Source organism: Pelodiscus sinensis, chromosome 1 (genome assembly GCF_049634645.1).
Source record: "Pelodiscus sinensis isolate JC-2024 chromosome 1, ASM4963464v1, whole genome shotgun sequence".
Classification (NCBI taxonomy): domain Eukaryota; kingdom Metazoa; phylum Chordata; order Testudines; family Trionychidae; genus Pelodiscus; species Pelodiscus sinensis.
This window is the reverse complement of record NC_134711.1, coordinates 67,796,293-67,815,627: the sequence shown is the minus strand read 5'-3', so window position 1 is coordinate 67,815,627 and position 19,335 is coordinate 67,796,293. Positions and strand designations below refer to the sequence as shown.

The window sequence follows — 19,335 nt, the reverse complement described above, 5'->3', positions numbered from 1 at the left end:
CTTTGTATGTAAACTTTGTTTAGGCTATTTAATTTTTGAGTTATGCACATTGTATAAAATGAAATGGGTAGTGTTTAATGCAAGGTAGAAGTATTTTCTTTTATTTTGACTTTTTAGATTTCATTAAGATCCAAAAAGCACACGCCTACTGTTCTTTATATTCTGGTAGCACCCACAGCCTGCTGCAGGCTTCCCATCCAACCCTAAAAGCACAAACCCTGTCAAGAGCTCACAATCTACTCAAAAGCGTTAAGTGAAGAAAATCAAATCAGTAGCTTTACAGTTACGGATATTTAAACTTCGCATGCTCTGGGGGTGGGGAACACACATTTCAATGAATGCACACGCATGCCCATGTGCTCAGTCCGCAGTACTAGCAAAACAACCACGACTCTTCCTGTCACTAACTGGTACCTGCCCACAAATGCACATACAATGGAGAATTTGGGGGGATGAGGCTGGGCAATGGCTGGCCTGTGTTGAGGATGCCTGCTAGCTAAAGAACTTGGGACTCTTCTTCTTCCCCTCAATCCCTCATGTAAACAAAGAACAAACATGGGGGCTACATCTACATGGCCCCCATTTTACACAAAAAATATGCAAATGAGGTGAAGCATGGAATATCACCACACTTCATTTGTATAATGAGGCTCCATTTTTGCACAAGAGGCTTTTGCGCAAGAGCTGTTCCGCATTTTTTCAGGAAAAACGGCTCTTGCGCAAGAGGGGGTTTTTGTGTGTAGATGTCTCCTTTTTAAGCAAAAGCCTCTTGCGCAAAAACAAAGCCTAATTAATTATGCAAATGAGGTGCAGCGATATTCCATGCTTTGCCTCATTTGCATCTGTTTTTGCACAAGACACTATAGTGTCACAGTATCACATGCAAAAGTGTACAGGCCAAGTCGTGCTTCATTTACTCACATAAGTTGGGCAGTTGACTTCTATTGGACTATTTCTGTGGGTAAGGACAGCAGCAATTAGCTGTATGTCAATATGTCACCAAGCTCATGTGTTAGGTTTTTTGAAATATCGGGCATGTAAAAGAAAAGGTGAATGCATGCCCTTAACCAAATGAATTATAGCAGGGTGGAATACAGTTCATGAGGGTTAGTGTCTGGGCCGTCCTTAGGATTTATGGTGCCCTTCACGCGATTATTAAACTGATGCCCCTATGCCTGACTTGCGCTTCCACCCCTACTCCCTCCCCTTCCCAGAAACCCCAGCAGCCAATCCCTTCCCTCAGACTGTGCTACAGGCAGTGCATTCAGCTCTCTAGGACCCAGCCTTGCTGTTACACGCTCTACTGCTTCCTGTCATAGGCATGCTCAGCATATTTCATTAGGGTGTGCACCCAAATAATTGTTTTTAAATGTACTCTTTGATACACACACACACCCCCATTAGCCATACCCTGACCCCAGTTAGCCATGCCTCTGGAGGCAACACTCTCAGGGCAAGATGGACACATGACCAAAAGTAAAAGGTGTCATGTGACAACCTCCGCCCCCCCCCCCCCCGGGACTTTTCCCACCATCCGCCTACCAATAGGGATTAGTTTGGCCCCCACCAAACCCCCCTCATGCAACTATCCTGCAATTGCATTAACCCAATGTGTGTGACATTAACTCGAGGGCAGAGAGGCTGGGGGAAGTGTGTCTACATTGGCGCGATCTTGTGCAAGAACACTGACGTTCTAATGTATGAAATCAGTGCTTCTTGCGCAAGAACTATAATGCTCCCGCTCAGGAACAAGCCCTCTTGCGCAACTGTTCTGGCGCAAGAGGCCAGTGTAGACAGGCAACATGAATTTCTTGCGCAAGAAAGCCCGATGGTTAAAATGGCCATCGGAGCTTTCTTGCGCAAGAGAGCGTCTACACTGGCATGGATGCTCTTGCACTAAAGCACATCTCTTGCGCAAAGGCACATGCTAGTGTAGATGCTCTCTTCTGGAAGAGTTTTTGCACAAGAACTCTTCCGCAAAAGAGTTCTTGTGCAAAATCATGCCCGTGTAGACGTAGCCTAAGAGTTTCCTCCCATGAGCTGAATGAATTTTATGTTGTGCACCAGTACTGAGTTCATGTGACTTAACTTGGGTGCCACAGTGGCACATCCAAACATTAATAAATACCTTATAAACCTACCTTTTCCCTCTGCTGCCATGTCTCCTCCCCTTGCTCCATCAGCTCCCCAGGTGCCCCCAACCCGCCACCCTCCTCTGCAGTCCTGACTCCTGCCCTTCTCACTGCCCTCAGCCTTTCTTAGACCTGCCACCCTCCACCAGCCCTTCTCTCCCCCCGGTGCCCACTCCTCCAGTAGCCCCACTCTGATCATGTGAGCTACCTCTCCTCATCCCCTCTTCTAATACCTCCCTCTACACACCTGTCCTGCCTCTCTGGTGCTGGTCTCTCCCCTGCAGGTGTCTGCCCTTCTGCTTCACCTCCAGAATCCCATGGCATCTGCATCTTCCCTTACCCCTGGACCTTCCTGGCGCCTCCTCCTTCCCTTACTGCCCCTACCCCCTTTGCCCTCTTTTTCCCTGAAGCCCACCCCCTCACCACTCTCTGCCCCATTCCCCTCCTGCCCTCACACATTACTTGCTCCATCCCCACCTTTTTCATGCCCACCCCTCCTTTCAAGCCTTCTCCCAGCACCTCCCCCTCCAGCCCCCAATGCCCTTCCCCTCTCCTCTCCTCTCCCAGCATCACCCTGTTCCCCTCCCACTGACACCTCCCCTCCTGCCCTTTCCCTCATTGTCTCCACTTGCCCCCCCCCCCCATATTAGTCTCTCCTGCACTCCTGCCTCTTGGTGCCTTGCCCTTTCTTCTCCTGACCTGCCCCCTCCTCTCAGCATAAGCCCCTTCCTCTCCCACACCTCCCCCTCACCTACCTTCTGCCTTCCTGTTTGCAGGGCTGGAGTCTGCTGCAATCGGGCCCCAAAAGTCCCCACAGCCCAGGATCCAGAACATGTGCCGGAGCCAGAGCTGGGCCACTCGGCGCTCACAGCCCCGGCCCATCACAACATGGCCAGTCCCACCTCTAGCGAGGCTCTACTCCCCCGTGTCCCGCTCAGCACCACGCCGCGCGTGACCCCGCCCCCTCCGGCTCGCTGCGCATGACCCCGCTCCCGGTGCAGCCCCGGTTCCCCTGATGCTGCCGCCTGGTTTGACAGCTTCCCTTCCCCAGCTGGGGTCACCTTGCCAGAGTCCCTCAGCCCAGTAGGGTCTTCTGGTGGGGACGTAAGTGCTGGCAGCGCCCCTACTGGCTCCAGTGCAGAGCGCACGCGTATGCTTCCCACCGTCCCGGGCCGGCAGAGTGGTGCCCCAGAAAGCGTGGTGCCTTATGCGATTGCCTACTCCGCGTATGCCTAAGGACGGCCCTGGTTAGTGAGATAGGGCATCTGCCCCAGACTGGCCCTTTAAGAGTAAAACCCAGCCCTGGGAGAGGGCTGAGAGCAAAGCCCTACAGCTGTGGCAGGAATTAGCCAGTAAGGCCCCTGCTGGGGCTATATAAATAAGGGCTCCAGGAGGAGGAGAAGTTTTGTTCTAATTAGGGAGCAGGATTGATCTAGCTGCTAAGGAAGCTGGGTGATGTGCTGAGACAGGCCAGCATGGGGGAGCCCTGGCCTGACCCTACTCCCTGGCTGCAGAGCCTCAGACAAGGCCTGAGAATTCTAGGGCTGAAGTTAGAGCAGGGCTGCGAGGAGGCAGGCAGAGCTGGGGAAGCTCTGGCTAGGCAAGTTCCCAGGCTGCAGGACCTGAAGCAAGGCCTGAGAGTACCAAGGCTACAGAGGCAGCCAGGGGAGGCAAAGGCAGCAGGTCCACATCCCCTTGCCAGTGATGAGTGGCCACTTCAGACTGCAGTTTTGCCCTGAGACAGGGGCTAGATGAAGACAGGCAGTGGGTCACTGAGGCAAGATGGGTATAGGGAAGTTGGGAGTTCCCAGATGGGGAGGACTCCAAAGTAAGGGCACTGTGGTAGAGCAGTACCTAGAGGTGGAGAATGTAGGTAACCATGGGTGACACACCAGCTGAAATAGGGTGCTCCAGGGCTGAAGGAGTTAATTTCTGGGTGGCCAGCTGGTGGTGCCCAGCTGACGAGTGTGCATTTGGTGACAGTTAGCCACCATGGGGCCACCTCATGCTTTACCTGAGCATCTACGGGCATGGTGACTCAATGCTGTTAGTGCTACGGTTCACTGTTCCTGGCCAATAGAAGCAGCAGGAAGCAGTGTGGGATGGGTCATCACTTACTATACTTCCCATTGGACAGGAACAGTGAACTGTGGCCACTGGGAGCTGCAGGGCTCGGGGCCAGCAGAAGTAAAGGCAAATAAACCATGTGGTGACCTGCTAGTGGCTAATCCTGATAAACCACATAGGACCCATGGGCCAGAGGTTCCCCAACCCTGAATTTTTGACCATCATCTATATTCAGATTCTTACCTTGGATTAAGTGTTGTGGATGGCCTTTTTGTTTGGGTTGTTCTGTTTTGTTTTTGCATTTATCTATTTTCAAGTCACATACTACTTATTAACACAACAGGGCTTATTCTACAAATCCTTGGATAAGATTTTCCTCCACTAATAATAGGAATTGAACAGTCCAAAGCATTCCTGGAATCTTTCAAATGATTATTAGTTACTTATAGATAATTGGAGATAATGCTTCTGTAGAAACCAGATTGCTCCAAAAGTCAATACAATTAATAATGGCCTTAAAACTAGAACAGCAATACAGTACTGGTCACACATGGCTTCATCCCAGGCTGAAGATGTATCCCAGTCTGGGTACCATCCAGAATTATCTATAAATAAAATGAAGAATTATTTTCACGTATAACTGTATTTAAGGTAACAAATTCAAGAAACAGTATCTGACTGTGATACGTACATATGACTTTCTCACGGTCTGGATTTTCTGGCAAGAGGAGAAAAGAACATAACTATAGTTATCAGAAATCATTTTTAATGAAAAATAATTGAAAACTTGCTACAAAATGAGAAGCTCAGGATGGGTGTAATAAAAATATGCCTGCTTCACTTAAAAAAACAAAAAAACCCAACAAGGAGTCCTGTGGCACCTTACAGACTAAGGCCTGGTCTATACTAGATTAGGCAGGGCAGCTTAAGGTACACCATCCAACTATGCAAAATGCATAGCCAGATTTGGCTTACTTTGAGCTGAACCACTGCAGCATCCCCACTATGGGAGGCTGACGGGAACACATGCTTACTCCTCACAGGAGTACCACCAGGCGCTGGCAGGGGCTGCCCTCTGTGTTTGATTTAGGGGTCTACATTAGATTGGAGAAGAGGGACTGGACCCTGAGTCTTCAACCGCCCAGTTGGGTGCCCTAACCCGTGGATTGTAGAGTTGTGTGTTCTCTCTCTGGCCCAAGGCCTATTAAGTATTTATCCACAGCACTACAGTCATAGGGCTAAACATTCTGGCTGTGTCTAGACTGGCAAGTTTTTCCGGAAAATCAGCAGCTTTTCCAGAAAAACTTGCCAGCTGTCTACACTGGCCGCTTTAAGATCGTCAGTGCTTTTCCGGAAATACTATGCTACTCCCATTCGGGCAAAAGTCTTTTTCCGAAAGACTTTTGTGCAAAAGGGCCAGTGTAGACAGCACAGTACTGATTTCCACAAAAAAGCCCCGATCGCGAAAATGGCGATCGAGGCTTTTTTGCGGAAAAGCGCGTCTAGATTGGCCACGGACGCTTTTCCGCAAAAAGTGCTTTTGCGGAAAAGCATCCTGCCAATCTAGACGCGCTTTTCCGAAAATGCTTTTAACGGAAAAGTTTTCCGTTAAAAGCATTTCCGGAAATTCATGCCAGTGTAGACGTAGCCTTTCTGAAAACTGTTAGCTGGGCTGCTTCATGTTCCTTCTGAAATATCAGCATGTTGTTTGGGGTGGGGAGACAGAGAAGCATGTGCTATTGAGTGAATTATAGATTTACAGAAGGTTGAGCCTATCTGTGAGCACAGGCTAGCCAATCACTTCTTTACAGCTTTATTGCACTGGTGGGGCTATTAACCTGGCTCCCTCCTAATGCTCAGAGGCTTGCTAAGTGTCTCTTAGTACATGGGGTGGGAAAAGCTTACTTCTGACTGCCTTTCCTCCTCCACGTGAATCTCTACCATATTTCAATTTTGGGTATAGATTCTCAAAATTAATTGAACAACCATTGTCTTGTGGCAATGGGCCATTGGTATTGTGTCATTTTGATAGGTCTTTCCATAGGACATCATTCAGGTAGGGAGTTTCCTTTTTACTTACCACATAGCTTGTTTTCACACTTCTCACCATTGCATTTGCTGCATGCTACTCCTGTTGTATAAGGTTGTGTTGGAAAATTCCCACTGAAAAGAGGAACAACTTTTGTTCTGATATTGACCTCCATGGGAAGAATTTGAGTATCCTGTGTTCACATTTTGTTGGAATTATTTTATAAGGAGGGAATACTACTGCACACAGATCATGGAAATGGAAGAGAGCAGGAATGACTGAACCCCATGTTTAGGAACTCAATTTAATACTGCCAAATTTCAACTTTCAGGGGCTGAGAACTTTGAATGTATGGTGTACTTAGTTACGCTACAGGGTGGTTGCTCTCTCTTGTGCACACTACACCTTTCAGTATATAACGCTGCCAGCCAGGCAGGCTGGGAATCTGTAAGGGAGCTATTTTATTTCAGTGCATACGCAAATTGTTATAGGTATCTGTTCTCTCTCCCTTTTCCTCTTTATCTATCTTGCTTCTTTTCTAGAGACTGTCTAGGTGAAATTCTAGCCTCTCTGAACTCTGAGGCCAGGATTTCACCCATATTTGTGTGTTATATGTAATCTCAAGTAAACCCTCTTGAGAATATAACACTCAAATTAAGGATTAAGTGAAAATTAAGTAGTCTGTAGCTTTTGTGCTCTCGTGATCACCACTAAATCAAATGGTACATTCATGAAACTAATGCCCAAATGCAGTATAGTTGGGTTCAGTTAGCTCACATGCTAAAGGATAGACTTTTGGTATACCAGAAACACAGCATATTGGAGTTTCAATCTACTATTCAGCAGTGGTAACAGATGCCAATAGGTTTCTGGCTCACATCTGTCTTGATACTGTATTAGAAGGCCAAGCTCCCTGCATTACACTTTATATAAAGTACTAGTTTGACATATTTGCAAGTACAATTGTGTATTGCAGTCAATCTTGGCTACCCGAGTATGTCTGCACTGCAGCTGGGGGCAGAGGAGGGATGATTGCCATCTGTAAACTAACAAGCCTGAAAATTGAGAACAGTGAGGCTACAGCACAGGTTTCAATGTGGGGCTGGACAAGCCTGCCCAAGACCCTGGGTAATTACTCGGGCTGTGAACCTGGAACACTTAGTGCTTACTTGGGTGGCAAGCCCAGGGTGGACTCCTCGTCGCTGCAGCTTTACAGAGGTTAGCACTTGCTCTGGTTAGCTTCAAGCTAACTCAGATATGCCCCATAAGCTGCCACCACACCTCCAACTGCAGTGAATACTTACTCTATGGCTGTGTCTAGACTGGCCAGTTTTTCCAGAAAATCAGCCGCTTTTCTGGAAAAACTTGCCAGCTGTCTACACTGGCCGCTTGAATTTCTGCAAAAGCACTGACTTCCTACTGTAAGAAATCAGTGCTTTTTGCGGAAATACTATGCTGCTCCCATTCAGGCAAAAGTCCCTTTTGCGCAAAAGGGCCAGTGTAGCCAGATGAGATTTGTTTTCCGCAAAAAAGCCCCGATTGCGAAAATGGTGATCGGGTTTTTTTTGCGGAAAAGCGCGTCTAGATTGGCCACGGACACTTTTCCGCAAAAAGTGCTTTTGTGGAAAAGCGTCCGTGCCAATCTAGATGCTCTTTTCCGAAAATGCTTTTAACGGAAAACTTTTCCGTTAAAAGCATTTGCGGAAAATCATGCCAGTCTAGACATAGCCCTTGTGTAGAATGACAGACTTACTTTGGAGAACTCTCCCCTCTCACAAAGAGCCACTGAATAGCTAAAAGGAGTAGAGAAATTTATGCAGATAAGGGCTCAGTTGAGGGCTAAATCCCGGGGTTTAAATTTAAAAATTAGGGTTGAACTCCTCTCCCCTCAAAAAAACAAACAAACAAAAAAAAAACCCCTCACATTTCAGTGCATGCTCAGCAGTAACATTGGCTGTGTGGTTTGTCAGTGATATACCAGTCAGCAGGTCAGTTGCTCAAATATTCAGTGCAGTTCTCCTTCCAGCACCTTCCATATTTTGCCTCTTTCTTTGGCCCCATTATTGATTTCACGGTGTAGCCATGTTCCTGGTCAAAAAGAATTGGGCCTAGCTTCCTCTGGAGTATACCAGACAGTAACATAAATCACTCCTCCCCCCACACTACTGCCTTTTAAGATAATTGTAAGGAGGACTTACGCGGGCCCATAGTTGCAAATGAAATGTGCTGCATTAGATCCCTCAAATCCTGTTACTCTGGGGCAGAAGTGAACAGCGCAGCCAACTTTGTAACTTGCCGCCCAAACAATCTGAAAAGAAGTAGACATAAGCTACAGTAAAATACCTGATTTCTCATTCACCAAACCACAGAGAGACAACTGCTACTGTAGTTGTGACACAGAATTGTTGAATTAAGAAGAATGTATCCTAGGGACTCTTTACGTGTACAGAGTGTAGGTCCAGCTAGACATGAGTAATTGGACATAAGTAATGAGGCTGAGGCCTCATTTCTTGGGAGACAGAACTAGGGAGGTAAGTGGATCAGCAGGTTGGAAATAGAATGTCTATACCAGCTAAGAAAATGTGGAACATCCAGAATACCATTTACAGTAGAACCCACAGATGAGGTAAAGGGTATATCCATGTCTACACTATAGACCTCAATTCCCAATGTACTGAAGTCAGTAGTTTTAGGTACATTCATCTAAGAGCACAGTTTGGCTTATAGCGCCTAAAGTTACCCTTATGCAGTGAGAATGAAAGGCTCTCAGCTGGATTCCTGCATCCAAATATCCCAGGATGTGTCTTTCTGTTCACTAACACTTTCCCACCCTATTTTTAACTTGTTATAACAAGTTTTAGTGAATTTACTGCTCACAAAAAATGCTGGCACAGTACTCCCAGAATCTGAAGTCCTCTTTCTATCTAAAGGCAAAGCTCAACAGCTCAGCCTTCGTGCTCACATGATCTTTGGCCTTTTTTTGATGAGACTGCCAATGGGCAACACCAGCCGTTATCTGCTATGAACTAGACTGATGCCACGAATTCATCTCTCTCTGTATTGTAGAGGGTTGTGTGTCTGAGTCAATTTGTTCAAGATCTTCTCCTAAGTGGTAAGAGCTAAGACCATCCAATTTGATATGCAGCTTCCTCTTATCAAAACTTAAAGCACGGTCAGGGTTTGGTTGTGCCAAGAAAACAGGAAGTGCTGAGAATGGGACTGTTTTCCATAGCATAAAAAGGGAGAGGCACAGAGAGGATGGACACGCTATTGAAAGTGACTACTGAGGCGAGCTATACTGCAGAGTAGCCGTTGGGGGCAACTGTATCACCAAGAGAGTGGCCAGTAGGGCTGGGACTCTGCCATCTTGCCTGCCACCAGACCAGGTAAGTAGCCTCCCTGCCCCATACCCTTTCCTTTCCCCCCACCCCCCACCGCCACCCCCGGCCTTTGGCTACAGCGCTGGAGGTGGGAGGAAACTGAAGGCTCCTGGTGGCCAGAGGGATTTGAAGGGTGACGGAGGGGAGGGGGGAACAGAAGGCCCCTGGCAGTCAAAAGGGCTGGGGGTGGGGAAGACCTTGCCAGCTGGGGGAGAGGGAAAGAAAGCCCCATTCGATGAGACTCCCCCACCCTGAGTGCCTCTTCACCCCACAACCATCACTCTCACACCCCTCCATGGCCCCAACCTCCTTCCCTCCCCCTCACATCCCCAAAGCTGTGTCCCGATTCTTTTGCACTCCCCACACCACCAGCCCCCTGCCCTGAAGGATCTGGGCAATGCCGGATAAGTCTTCTAGCTTAACATATAGGACACTGATCAGAAGGCAGTTGTTTTTTTATAAAAGCAAGAGCTGTACATATGTGAGCATATGTACATAGAATAAAGAAACCCTGCAACTGGCACATAATAATGATGCATATTTGCCATTAATATCAGACCAATAAAGTTGCATTGAAAATAAGTTCTGCCTTATACAGCTAATAGCAGTAATAATGATTTTTAGTCATTACCAATCTAAGCTTGATGTTTTTGAATTGCTGACCTAAAACTGAAAGCCCCTGTAGCCAATTTCCAGTCTCATCCTATTTTTAATTTTGAGCAAACTCTTACATAACCCATACTGGAATGACTAGCACTGAAGGTCTGTATCTCATTCCCTGCTAGAAGAGCATCTTTTCGAGGAAACAAAAATTAACTTTAAATTGAAAGGATTAAAACAATCCTATTTATTTCCAGGGTCCTTTCAAAATCAGTGACATCAAAAAAGCATTTATTGGCATAGGAATCTCCCATTATTTCACATGTGCAGAAATAATTCTGTAACAAATGACTCACCTGAGTATAATGGCCACATATTTTGGTGCAAGCACGTGTGCTATAGGTGTAGTCTTTGAACTCATTGAACCAAAGAGCGAGGGCTGCAGTCACAGAAAAAAGTTGAAGAGAGCCAGTCCAGATGTTTTCTCCAACAGAAGTAAAGCGAGGGTGGGTCTTCCCTGGTATCTTGAGATAGATATTATGTTTAAACTGACATGTCTTTGCCCATGCTCTGGCTGTCTTTGCCAAATCTGGGTCCCAGCTCTGCCAAGCATAAAGACAGACACAAACCATTTTCAGTTACATTGTCATAACAGTAACGAAAAGGAATTTCCAGAAGAGGCCCCTCATAGATGTGAAAATTTCATATGTTCTTTGCGTCTATTCATTCCTACCCTCCCAGAGAGTTCCAAGAAGGGGCTCTAGGATTTTCATAGAACTAACTGATAAACCACCCAGAATATCAGTATTTTACAAGTTTAACCAATCATTCAGATAGGTGCATCAACATTCTGTTTTTGCTGGACTCATGGGTTTATAAGTCAAACATTAAATTTGTTTGGAAAACAAATATAAGCATTTAAACTCTTTTCAGTCATCAATGGGATTCATTATAAATTAATTTTCAGGTGCACCATAAGTATTCAGTTTTATGGGCTTAGGATACTCCAATATGTTATGATTTTTTTTACCTTAGAGGTGGCAACTCTAGAGCAAATCCTAACTCTGAATTCTTTACCATGAAAGCAGGGCTGGGCAAAATACGGCTTGAGGACTAGATCCAGCCCACCAATCCACTAGATCGGACCCATGTCTCATAGACTCATAGACTTTAAGGTCAGAAGGGACCATTATGATCATCTAGTCTGACCCCCTGCACAGTGCAGGCCACAAAATCTCACCCAGCCCTCCTAGAATAATCCTCTCACCTATATCTCAGATATTGAAGCCTTCAAAGACTTTGAAGACCCCAAGATGCAGAGAATCCTCTACTCAGAGCAGCTGGCTGCAGGGGGCCTGTGCATATCTGAGTGCTGCTGCAAGCAGGGGGAAGACTTTGTGTGCCATCTCACACGGACACAATCTCACAGCTTCCATTGGCCAGAAACAGGCCAATGGGAGCTAGGGTTGCCAGGTGTCCGGTATCTTCCTGGACAGTCCAGTATTTTCACCTCCTGTCCCGTAAAAAACTTCAGAGAATACCGGACACCTGAAATGTCTGGTATTTTCCCCCGTCCAGGAGGTGAAAATGCTGGGCACCTGGCAAGCCTACAAACACTCAGCGCCCAGCCTTCCCCCTGCCCCCTCCCCGCAGCTTCCTGACCCCATGCTTACCTGGTTCTGCAAGACTACTGGCACAAAATGGCTGCGGACCAAGGGGAAGCAATGCTTCCCCTGGGTCTTCCTGATCAACCTCTCCCCTGTTCCTATCCCTGTACTCACTCTTAAAGGGGACATGCTGTTTTAATGCTGTTTTATTTTAATTTTTTTTTTTTTGCTCAACAACTTTGGTCTCCCCCCCTCCCTTTTCGCCCCCTTCAACAGAATTTTTTTTTGGAGGGGGGGGAAGGTTTGGTATTTTTGTTTCAACATCTGGCAACCCTAAAGGGAGCTGCTTTTTTGCAGGGCAGGCAGTGTGTGAGGTACCTCTGCCCCAGGCTTGCTGTGCTCAGAGCAGCACATGGACCTCTCAGACACCTACTCTGAGGGTCTTGTGGGGAATGTGGAAGGCAGAAAGCCTACCTGAGGCTGCTGGGCTGTTGTCTGGGAGCTGCCTAGGTAAGCCCATCCCAGACCCTACATCCCAAACCACTGCTCTGTGTCATAACCCCCTCCTACCCTAGGTCACATCCCAGAGCCCTGCATCCCCTCCTAAACCCCTGTCCCAGGTCACAACCCCCTCCCAGATCTTTCACCCTCTCCTGCACTCCTCCTCCAGACCAGAATCCTTTCCTGTACCCATACCCCCTCCTGCACCCCAACCCATAACCTCCTTCTTCACCAAATTCTCTCCCAGACCCCACACCCATAAAATGTATAAGATATAATTCTCTCCCAGACCCCCTCAAAATGATTGCCCACCCCTGCATTAAAGTCACCAAGTGCTTAATGCACATGCCCACTGGCAGTGCCCCTTGACTTTCAGGTCAAGTCACATGCATACTAAGAGCCAGATGCTGAGTGGCTTAAACTCTGCTTATAAATTTGTATTCTCACATTTTGTGAGTGAAAATATTTGCTCCAGATCCATATTTCAATAAGCAAACAAGAATTTGTTTATGCAAATCAAACAGTCAAATTGCTATTTATGTAACTTGTACACTCAAATGCCTGTTTACACAAGTGTTGGTTTGATTTTGCTTTTTCTTTGTGCACACAAAGGCTCCTGGGACAAACGTAAAGTTGTATCTCTGAAAATTCAGCTTGGGGACCTTGCACTTGTACCTTATAAAAAAGGGGCCTTCTTATAGTGAAAATTCAGTGATCCAATCAATTTCATCTTTGAACAAGGTGTTTTGTTTTTAGAATATTTTAACCTTATGGAATTTCTCTGTTGCATCACCTCAGTTTCTGTAAATATTACTTCTTTCAGATTAATCATCCAGTACTGACTGATCTGTCAAGGGCTAAATAACCCCTAGAAATGTAAACAAACACAAGGATACTTTATATCTTATAACATTTATTTATCTAAGTACAATACTGGAAATGTGTCAAATGCATTATGTTACAGCAGTATTAAACTGTGATGTCATTTCTAAACATTTGTATAGACAACTGTTTTGTAACCTACTACAAATATATAGTTTTCTTTTTGTAGCTAAGACTGTAAGTGAATTGGGCATAAAATCTACAAAAGCAAGATAGTTTTTCTGCCATTTAGTCACTAACTCAAGCTGAGGTACTTTCCTTTCAGAACGGTGAGCTATAAGGTCCGCTTTTATGAATAAAATCTTTGACTTTAGCTTGGATTTGTCTCACAAAATTTACACAAAAACAATTTGCCTGACAAAATGTTACAGTAAAGTTTGTTTTTTCCTATTCATTAGTTCATCAAGGCCTTTGGTCAATACTTTAGACAAACTGTTTCTTGATATTTCCATAACTTTTAAGGAGTAAATATAACAGATCTTCTCAGGCAAATACTTACAAAAAACTGCTTTCCAGTTGTAGGCTTAATATTATTACAAGTTCAGAATAATGTTCCTGTTTATATTTGTGCAACTCCTATGTGTTATAAAAAAGAGACCCAGTCAGTTGTTGAGAGTAATGAATTTGTTTGAGAGAGTTCTGGGGACCTGTTTCGCAGATTTTTATTCTTTTCTATTCTATTTTTCACTCATACTCCCAACACAATCTGTGTAGTTTTCCTCTGTGTGTGGTTACTCCTAGCTAGAGATGGTTGAGTACTGCAAAAAGAATGTTTGCGAACACTTACTCAAATTTCCAAATGACGGATCTGCTTGACTATATTAAGAACTGGTAGTTGCTATCTGTGTGAATGTATCTTTGTTCACTTAAACAGAGATTCATTCACATGAAAAGATAGCGAGAATGCATAAGGAATGTCTCTTTGTACACATACCACATAGAAAACATTCATTATTTTTCATCAGTTCCACCTCATCACATTTAAAAATTATTCACAAAAAAGCTAGGGGGTAGAAACAAAGTCATTTGAGTCGAATGGTCCACCACAGTAACAGTCAAAGAATAGTCTTACACTGCATCTGGAAGCAAGCTTCCCAGTATTGTTAGATGGATGTGCTGGCTTTGCTCACACTAGCATGACAAAAAATAGCCATGTAGCCAGGGCAGCATGGCCAGTGACTCAGGCTAGCTGCCAGACTCTGTAACTTGGGGTTATGGACAAATGTTCCCTCTAATCTTTTCCATCCATGTGCAGAATAAACTTATGTGCAACATCAATAGAAACAAAAAAAACCTAGCTGGGGGCACTCGGCTAATCAGCTGGGCAGCATTTGAATCTCTCCTGGGTGGGTGCATAGGAGCTCAGGTTACAGGAAACACTGGTTATGGGTAACTAGCCCATGGTGCCACCTAAATTACACCACTATATTTAGCGAACCAGCTGGAGCAGAGCTAGTGCATTTCCACTTACCTGTTCTGGGAAGCATGCTCCCTGGAGACATACCCAAGTGAACAATGAGTAGTCCTGTGGCACCTTAGAAATTAATTTATATATATAGTATATAAAGGAGAATGTTTGTAAGTTTGTTCGCTAATAACTTGGACACTATAAGAGCTACCGCAACCAAACTTTGCATGGGGGTAGCCTTTCATCCAGGAGACGGTTTTAAGGTACTTTTGGACCCAATTGGGCCTAATCTCACATTGTAAAAATAACCCACCATGCTGATGGGGCCGCCCTGCCCACCCTAGGTCCCATGCCCGCCGCCTGTGGCCCCCAGCACTGTCCGGGACTCACCCCCTCCCACCCATGAGGTTACATAAGCAACCCTCTTCCCACCCCACCCCACCCCACCCCCACGCGCACAACTGTTCAGGCACCCACCCTGCCCGTCATGGCACCTGTAGCCCTGGGCGTAAGCTGGGGTTGCATGTGTAACCTTCCCTCCTGTGTGTAACCTCCCCTCCACTCGGGGTTGCTCCCCACCTGCAACCCCCTTCCCCCCCCGGAGAGGACGCGGACCTATATTTTAATCCCTATAGAAATCAGTGTAACTTTTCTACCATTCAAAAGAGATAATGCACTACTGTTTTTCTAAATTTTGTTCCTCCGGTTTCCCAGGGAACACCAGGTAACTCCCGCTATATATATATACACACACACACACACACACACACACACACACACACACACACACACAGGGCTAGATGATTTCAGCAAAAGCTGCTCGCCAGCCCCACACTGCGTATGTGCATGGCCCGCATTGCGCATGAGCGCGCGGCTGGCGAACGGGGCGCCAGGCTGAAATCTACTCGCCACGGGCAAGTAGATACAATACTTTGTTGACCCTGTATATATATATTAATATCATGAGCTTTCATAGGCAAACCCCACTTCTTCAGCTGTAGAGTTAATGAACAGTTGAAAACTGCTAAGTACTTGCAATAAAGGGCCTGATCCAAACCCCACTGCAGTAATTGGCAGTACAGCCTCTTCCCGACTTACGAACTGGTTACAGACCAAGCAATTGGTTGTAACTCAGTTCGTTCATAAGTCGGCCCCCATAGAGTTACACGTGACCACGCTGTTCATAAGCACAGATCACGTTCGTAACTCAGGGTCCACCATTTATGACATCTTCAGTCGTAACTGCAAAACATCGTAAGTTGACTGTTCGCAACTCAGGGACTGGCTGTATTTCCCCTGACTAGAATGACCTTTGGATCAGGCCCAAAGAGTGCCTTTCATAAAAAGTGATAGAGATGCAGCTCTGTTAGTCTGGTCTAGCTAAAACAAAAGACAGAACTATGTAGCACTTTAAAGACTAACAAGATGGTTTAGTAGGTGATGAGCTTTCATGGGCCAGACCCACGAAAGCTCATCACCTACTAAGCCATCTTGTTAGTCTTTAAAGTGCTACATAGTTCTGTCTTTTGTTTTATACAAAGTGATTTTTGAACAGGAGCAAAGGGTTACATTTGTCAGTTAACTTATTTGCAATGAAGAATTTGACACTTCCGCTTCCTGGATAATGCCACTGTAATCTCCCAGTAAGATGAGTCTAGTTAGTTTGAAATTGCCATTTTCTTTAGATGTTGAAGACACCATAAGCACAACCATTAGCCTCTTATATTTTGTTGCTTGCACACAAAGAAAGAGGAAAGCTTCTCATATACTGTACATATATTTGCATTTTTAAAGGCTCTTCTCAAAAAGGAGGAATGTCCCATGTTCATTCTTTTATGTCTCTTGATAGAGGCTTGAGAGTGATCTGAGGCCTGGTCTATACTATGGAGTTAGAACCACATAAAGCATTGTGATGGACAGGAGGAGTACTATTCAGCACCCAGTGACTAACAGCCTCCAATCAGGGCAAGATGTCCACCTCTGGGGAAAACTCATACCACGAGGCAGAAGAACAAGAGGATGTCACTGTGAGGCCAGGGGGAAGTAACCTTGTGGGGGCAGGAGCAAACGGTGATGGCCAGGCCCCTCCCCCACCACTGTCTTAAGGGTGGGAGAGTACCCTTCAGACAAGCAGACCTCTAACTCTGGGCGAGATGTAGTTCTTCCTAAAGACAGAGGGCAGAGAAGTGGAATTGAAAATGAAGCAGTTAGAAGCACAGGAAAAGCAAAAGCAAGCAGAAATGGAGACTAAGTGGTTAGAAATTAAGCCAGAGAAAGCTAAGAAGCTGGGCACTACAGTTACACCAAGTAACTACCCTGCCCCAATTAATACTCCCCAGTCCAGGAAATACTCAATGTACCGGGTAGGAGATGATGTAAAGGCCTTCTAAGAAAGTTTTGAAAGAGCCTTTGAAAGATGCTATATTGGGTACAGCATCCCCAAAGACCAGTACACGGTGGAGCTGAAATCACAACTGAGTGGACCCCTAACAGAAGTGACAGTTGAAATGCCCAGGGAAAACATCAATGACTATAAACTTTTTAAACAAAAGGTCAGACTTAAGATGGGGCTCACCACTGAATATGCCCATTGCCGCTTCAGAGTCATAAGGTGGAAACTGGGTATCACAGTGCTCCAAATTACCTACAAGATTAAAAGGAACTGGGATGCATGGGTATCAGGAGAAAATGTTAAGCCTATGGAAGAGCTAGCTCTCCTGATGCAAACGGAACAGTTCCTAAGAGGCCCTTCCTATAGTGCTCCAGAGTTACATCTGAGATGGGAAGCCTAGAGACATAACAGATGGGAGAAATAGGAGCCAGGTGGATGGGGGTGACAACAGAAAAACAAAACTGACAGTCAGTTGAGGTAGTATCTTAAGGGGCACCCAGAGATGGCATCCCACTGTTGCCACCCTGTCAGGGTTGTTCCTCACTCTGGCACTTTGAGTGCAGAAGGTGGGGGCCTGCGAGAGACTTTAAAAATACCTTGCCTCTATTAGACTGTTCGGCAGAGATGTTGCTGAGCATGGACACAGTGCATCTTATGTGGTGGCAGATTTTTTCCTGGGTGACTGGAATACATTTGGCCACAGCTCAGATATATCTTGATCTCCCTGACTTGAAGTACAGTAATGAAGATTTCTCCAACAAGAAGATGCAGAAAGCATCATAGTCCAAATAGTACACATCCTAACAAGAACGATAACTAGTCAGGTAGGATGTTTCTCAGCATTTTGAAATAAACGGAAAAAAAACCCCTCAAAGATTTGGCCCTCTGAACAGAACAGCAGGGTCTCTGTTATGTATTTACAACACATTTATCATTGTAGTTTGAGAGTCCCTTGAACTAGGTAAAAGGGAATTATTGCTGCAGTTGACAAATGGCAGTTATCCCCTTAAGGGGATTTTTACTGGAAGGCTGGATCTGTCTGTACCCCAGCATGGGATGGGTAGATACTGTACTTACAACAGTAATAATTAGGTGAATACAAAGCCTGAATTATCCTGTAACTGACAGCCAGGGACTTCATTCCTGATTAAATTTGTCTTTAGTTTCTTTTGGGACTTTTCTGCCAACCCAGCACCTCCAGCTTTTAGGACCACCGGCAGCTGTGAATAATTTCTTGTTGGATGAAGTCCTGAGAGACAGCATTACAGGCAATTAGTCTTGGCTGTAAGTGCTACAAAATGACTTGACATTGTCCTCTTCCTGTTCAGATTTATAGCACATAACACTGAAGAGAGAGCCAGGTGGGAGGGGAGAAAACCAACTCAAGGGCATATTTAGGGGGTCCATATAAATCACAGACAACTGCTGAGCTATGACCATTTAAAACAATGATTTTTTTCATTGCATATACCTCAAATGTAAGAATGAGGGTTAAAAAAAGCAATCAGAATCCAGGGGAGATATTGAGCAAGTATGTGTCCAGCTGTGATCACTGTAGTCTTACTGAAGTGGTTCTAAGCTTTGATTTGTTGGGCTTTTGTTGTTGTTTGTTGGTTTAAAACTATGATTCAAGGAGGGCTGGCATAGCTGAGAAGCTTTTGTAACAAGTTACACAAGTAAATCATTATGAGAACAGTTAACACTGTTGCAATATTCACCTCACTGTATGCAATAATGAGGAGTAATATTGCTGAAGGTCCCCTTACCATGTGAAGCATGTTGCTGGCTGCTGGATTCACCTGGGACCGAAAATGGTTATGAGTCGTCACACACTCCTCAATAAACTGCTTGTCTTTTATATCCGGTAAAGAGCTTGGTTCAAAAGAGTAACAGCAAATGAAGAGATCCAGTATTAGCAGCACGGGAAGGGACAGTGTGATTTTCATGATCCTCAAGTCTCTCAGATCATCCAACATTGAAAACAGAATATTTTAGCCATAAAAGGTGCTGCTCTTCGCTCCCCGGATGGTGTTTTGGCCGGAAGGCTTTCAGGCTGAGTTTTATCTTTAAATTACAATTGCTTAATAGGGTTCTGGTAACAGGAAATGAATCAGCCTCAGAAGCCTTCGAACAAAAATAAGGAAATTGTGGTAAATAAATTTTGCACTGAAGCTGTGAAGTTTCTGTTTAGGAGCTAGAGTGTGTGTTTTTAAAATGTGCCTCAAGAAGAATGCTCTGCCTCCTACTCTCTATTCACTTCCTATTTTTGCTCTATTTTACTTCCCTTCACTTAAGACCCTGGTTGGGTCTTGCCTGGAACAGAATTTGGCCATTACT

The 19,335-nt window shown here is 45.3% G+C and overlaps 1 protein-coding gene across 1 annotated transcript; it reads right to left on the bottom strand.

Moving 5' to 3' along the window:
• Nucleotides 1–2,786: 2,786 nt before the first annotated feature.
• Nucleotides 2,787–19,070, bottom strand: LOC102452820 (glioma pathogenesis-related protein 1-like). The gene is made up of 6 exons (XM_075932053.1): nucleotides 18,765–19,070; nucleotides 10,565–10,810; nucleotides 8,427–8,536; nucleotides 6,280–6,362; nucleotides 4,891–4,917; nucleotides 2,787–4,804 (listed from the first exon to the last, which is right to left on the bottom strand). Exons 1-6 carry the CDS (start codon nucleotides 18,972–18,974, stop codon nucleotides 4,635–4,637), a joined length of 846 nt encoding a protein of 281 aa, XP_075788168.1. The 5' UTR covers nucleotides 18,975–19,070; the 3' UTR covers nucleotides 2,787–4,634.
• Between the last annotated feature and the right edge of the window lie 265 nt (nucleotides 19,071–19,335).

Excerpts from the sequence above, each read along its gene's own strand:
- LOC102452820 (XM_075932053.1), bottom strand. The coding sequence starts at position 18,974 with ATGTTGGATGATCTGAGAGACTTGAGGATCATGAAAATCACACTGTCC. Across the intron at positions 10,811-18,764 it reads CCAGCAACATGCTTCACATG|AGCTGGGACCCAGATTTGGC; the intron begins GTAAGGGGACCT and ends TATGCTTGGCAG. Across the intron at positions 4,805-4,890 it reads AGACCGTGAGAAAGTCATAT|ATAATTCTGGATGGTACCCA; the intron begins GTACGTATCACA and ends TTTTATTTATAG.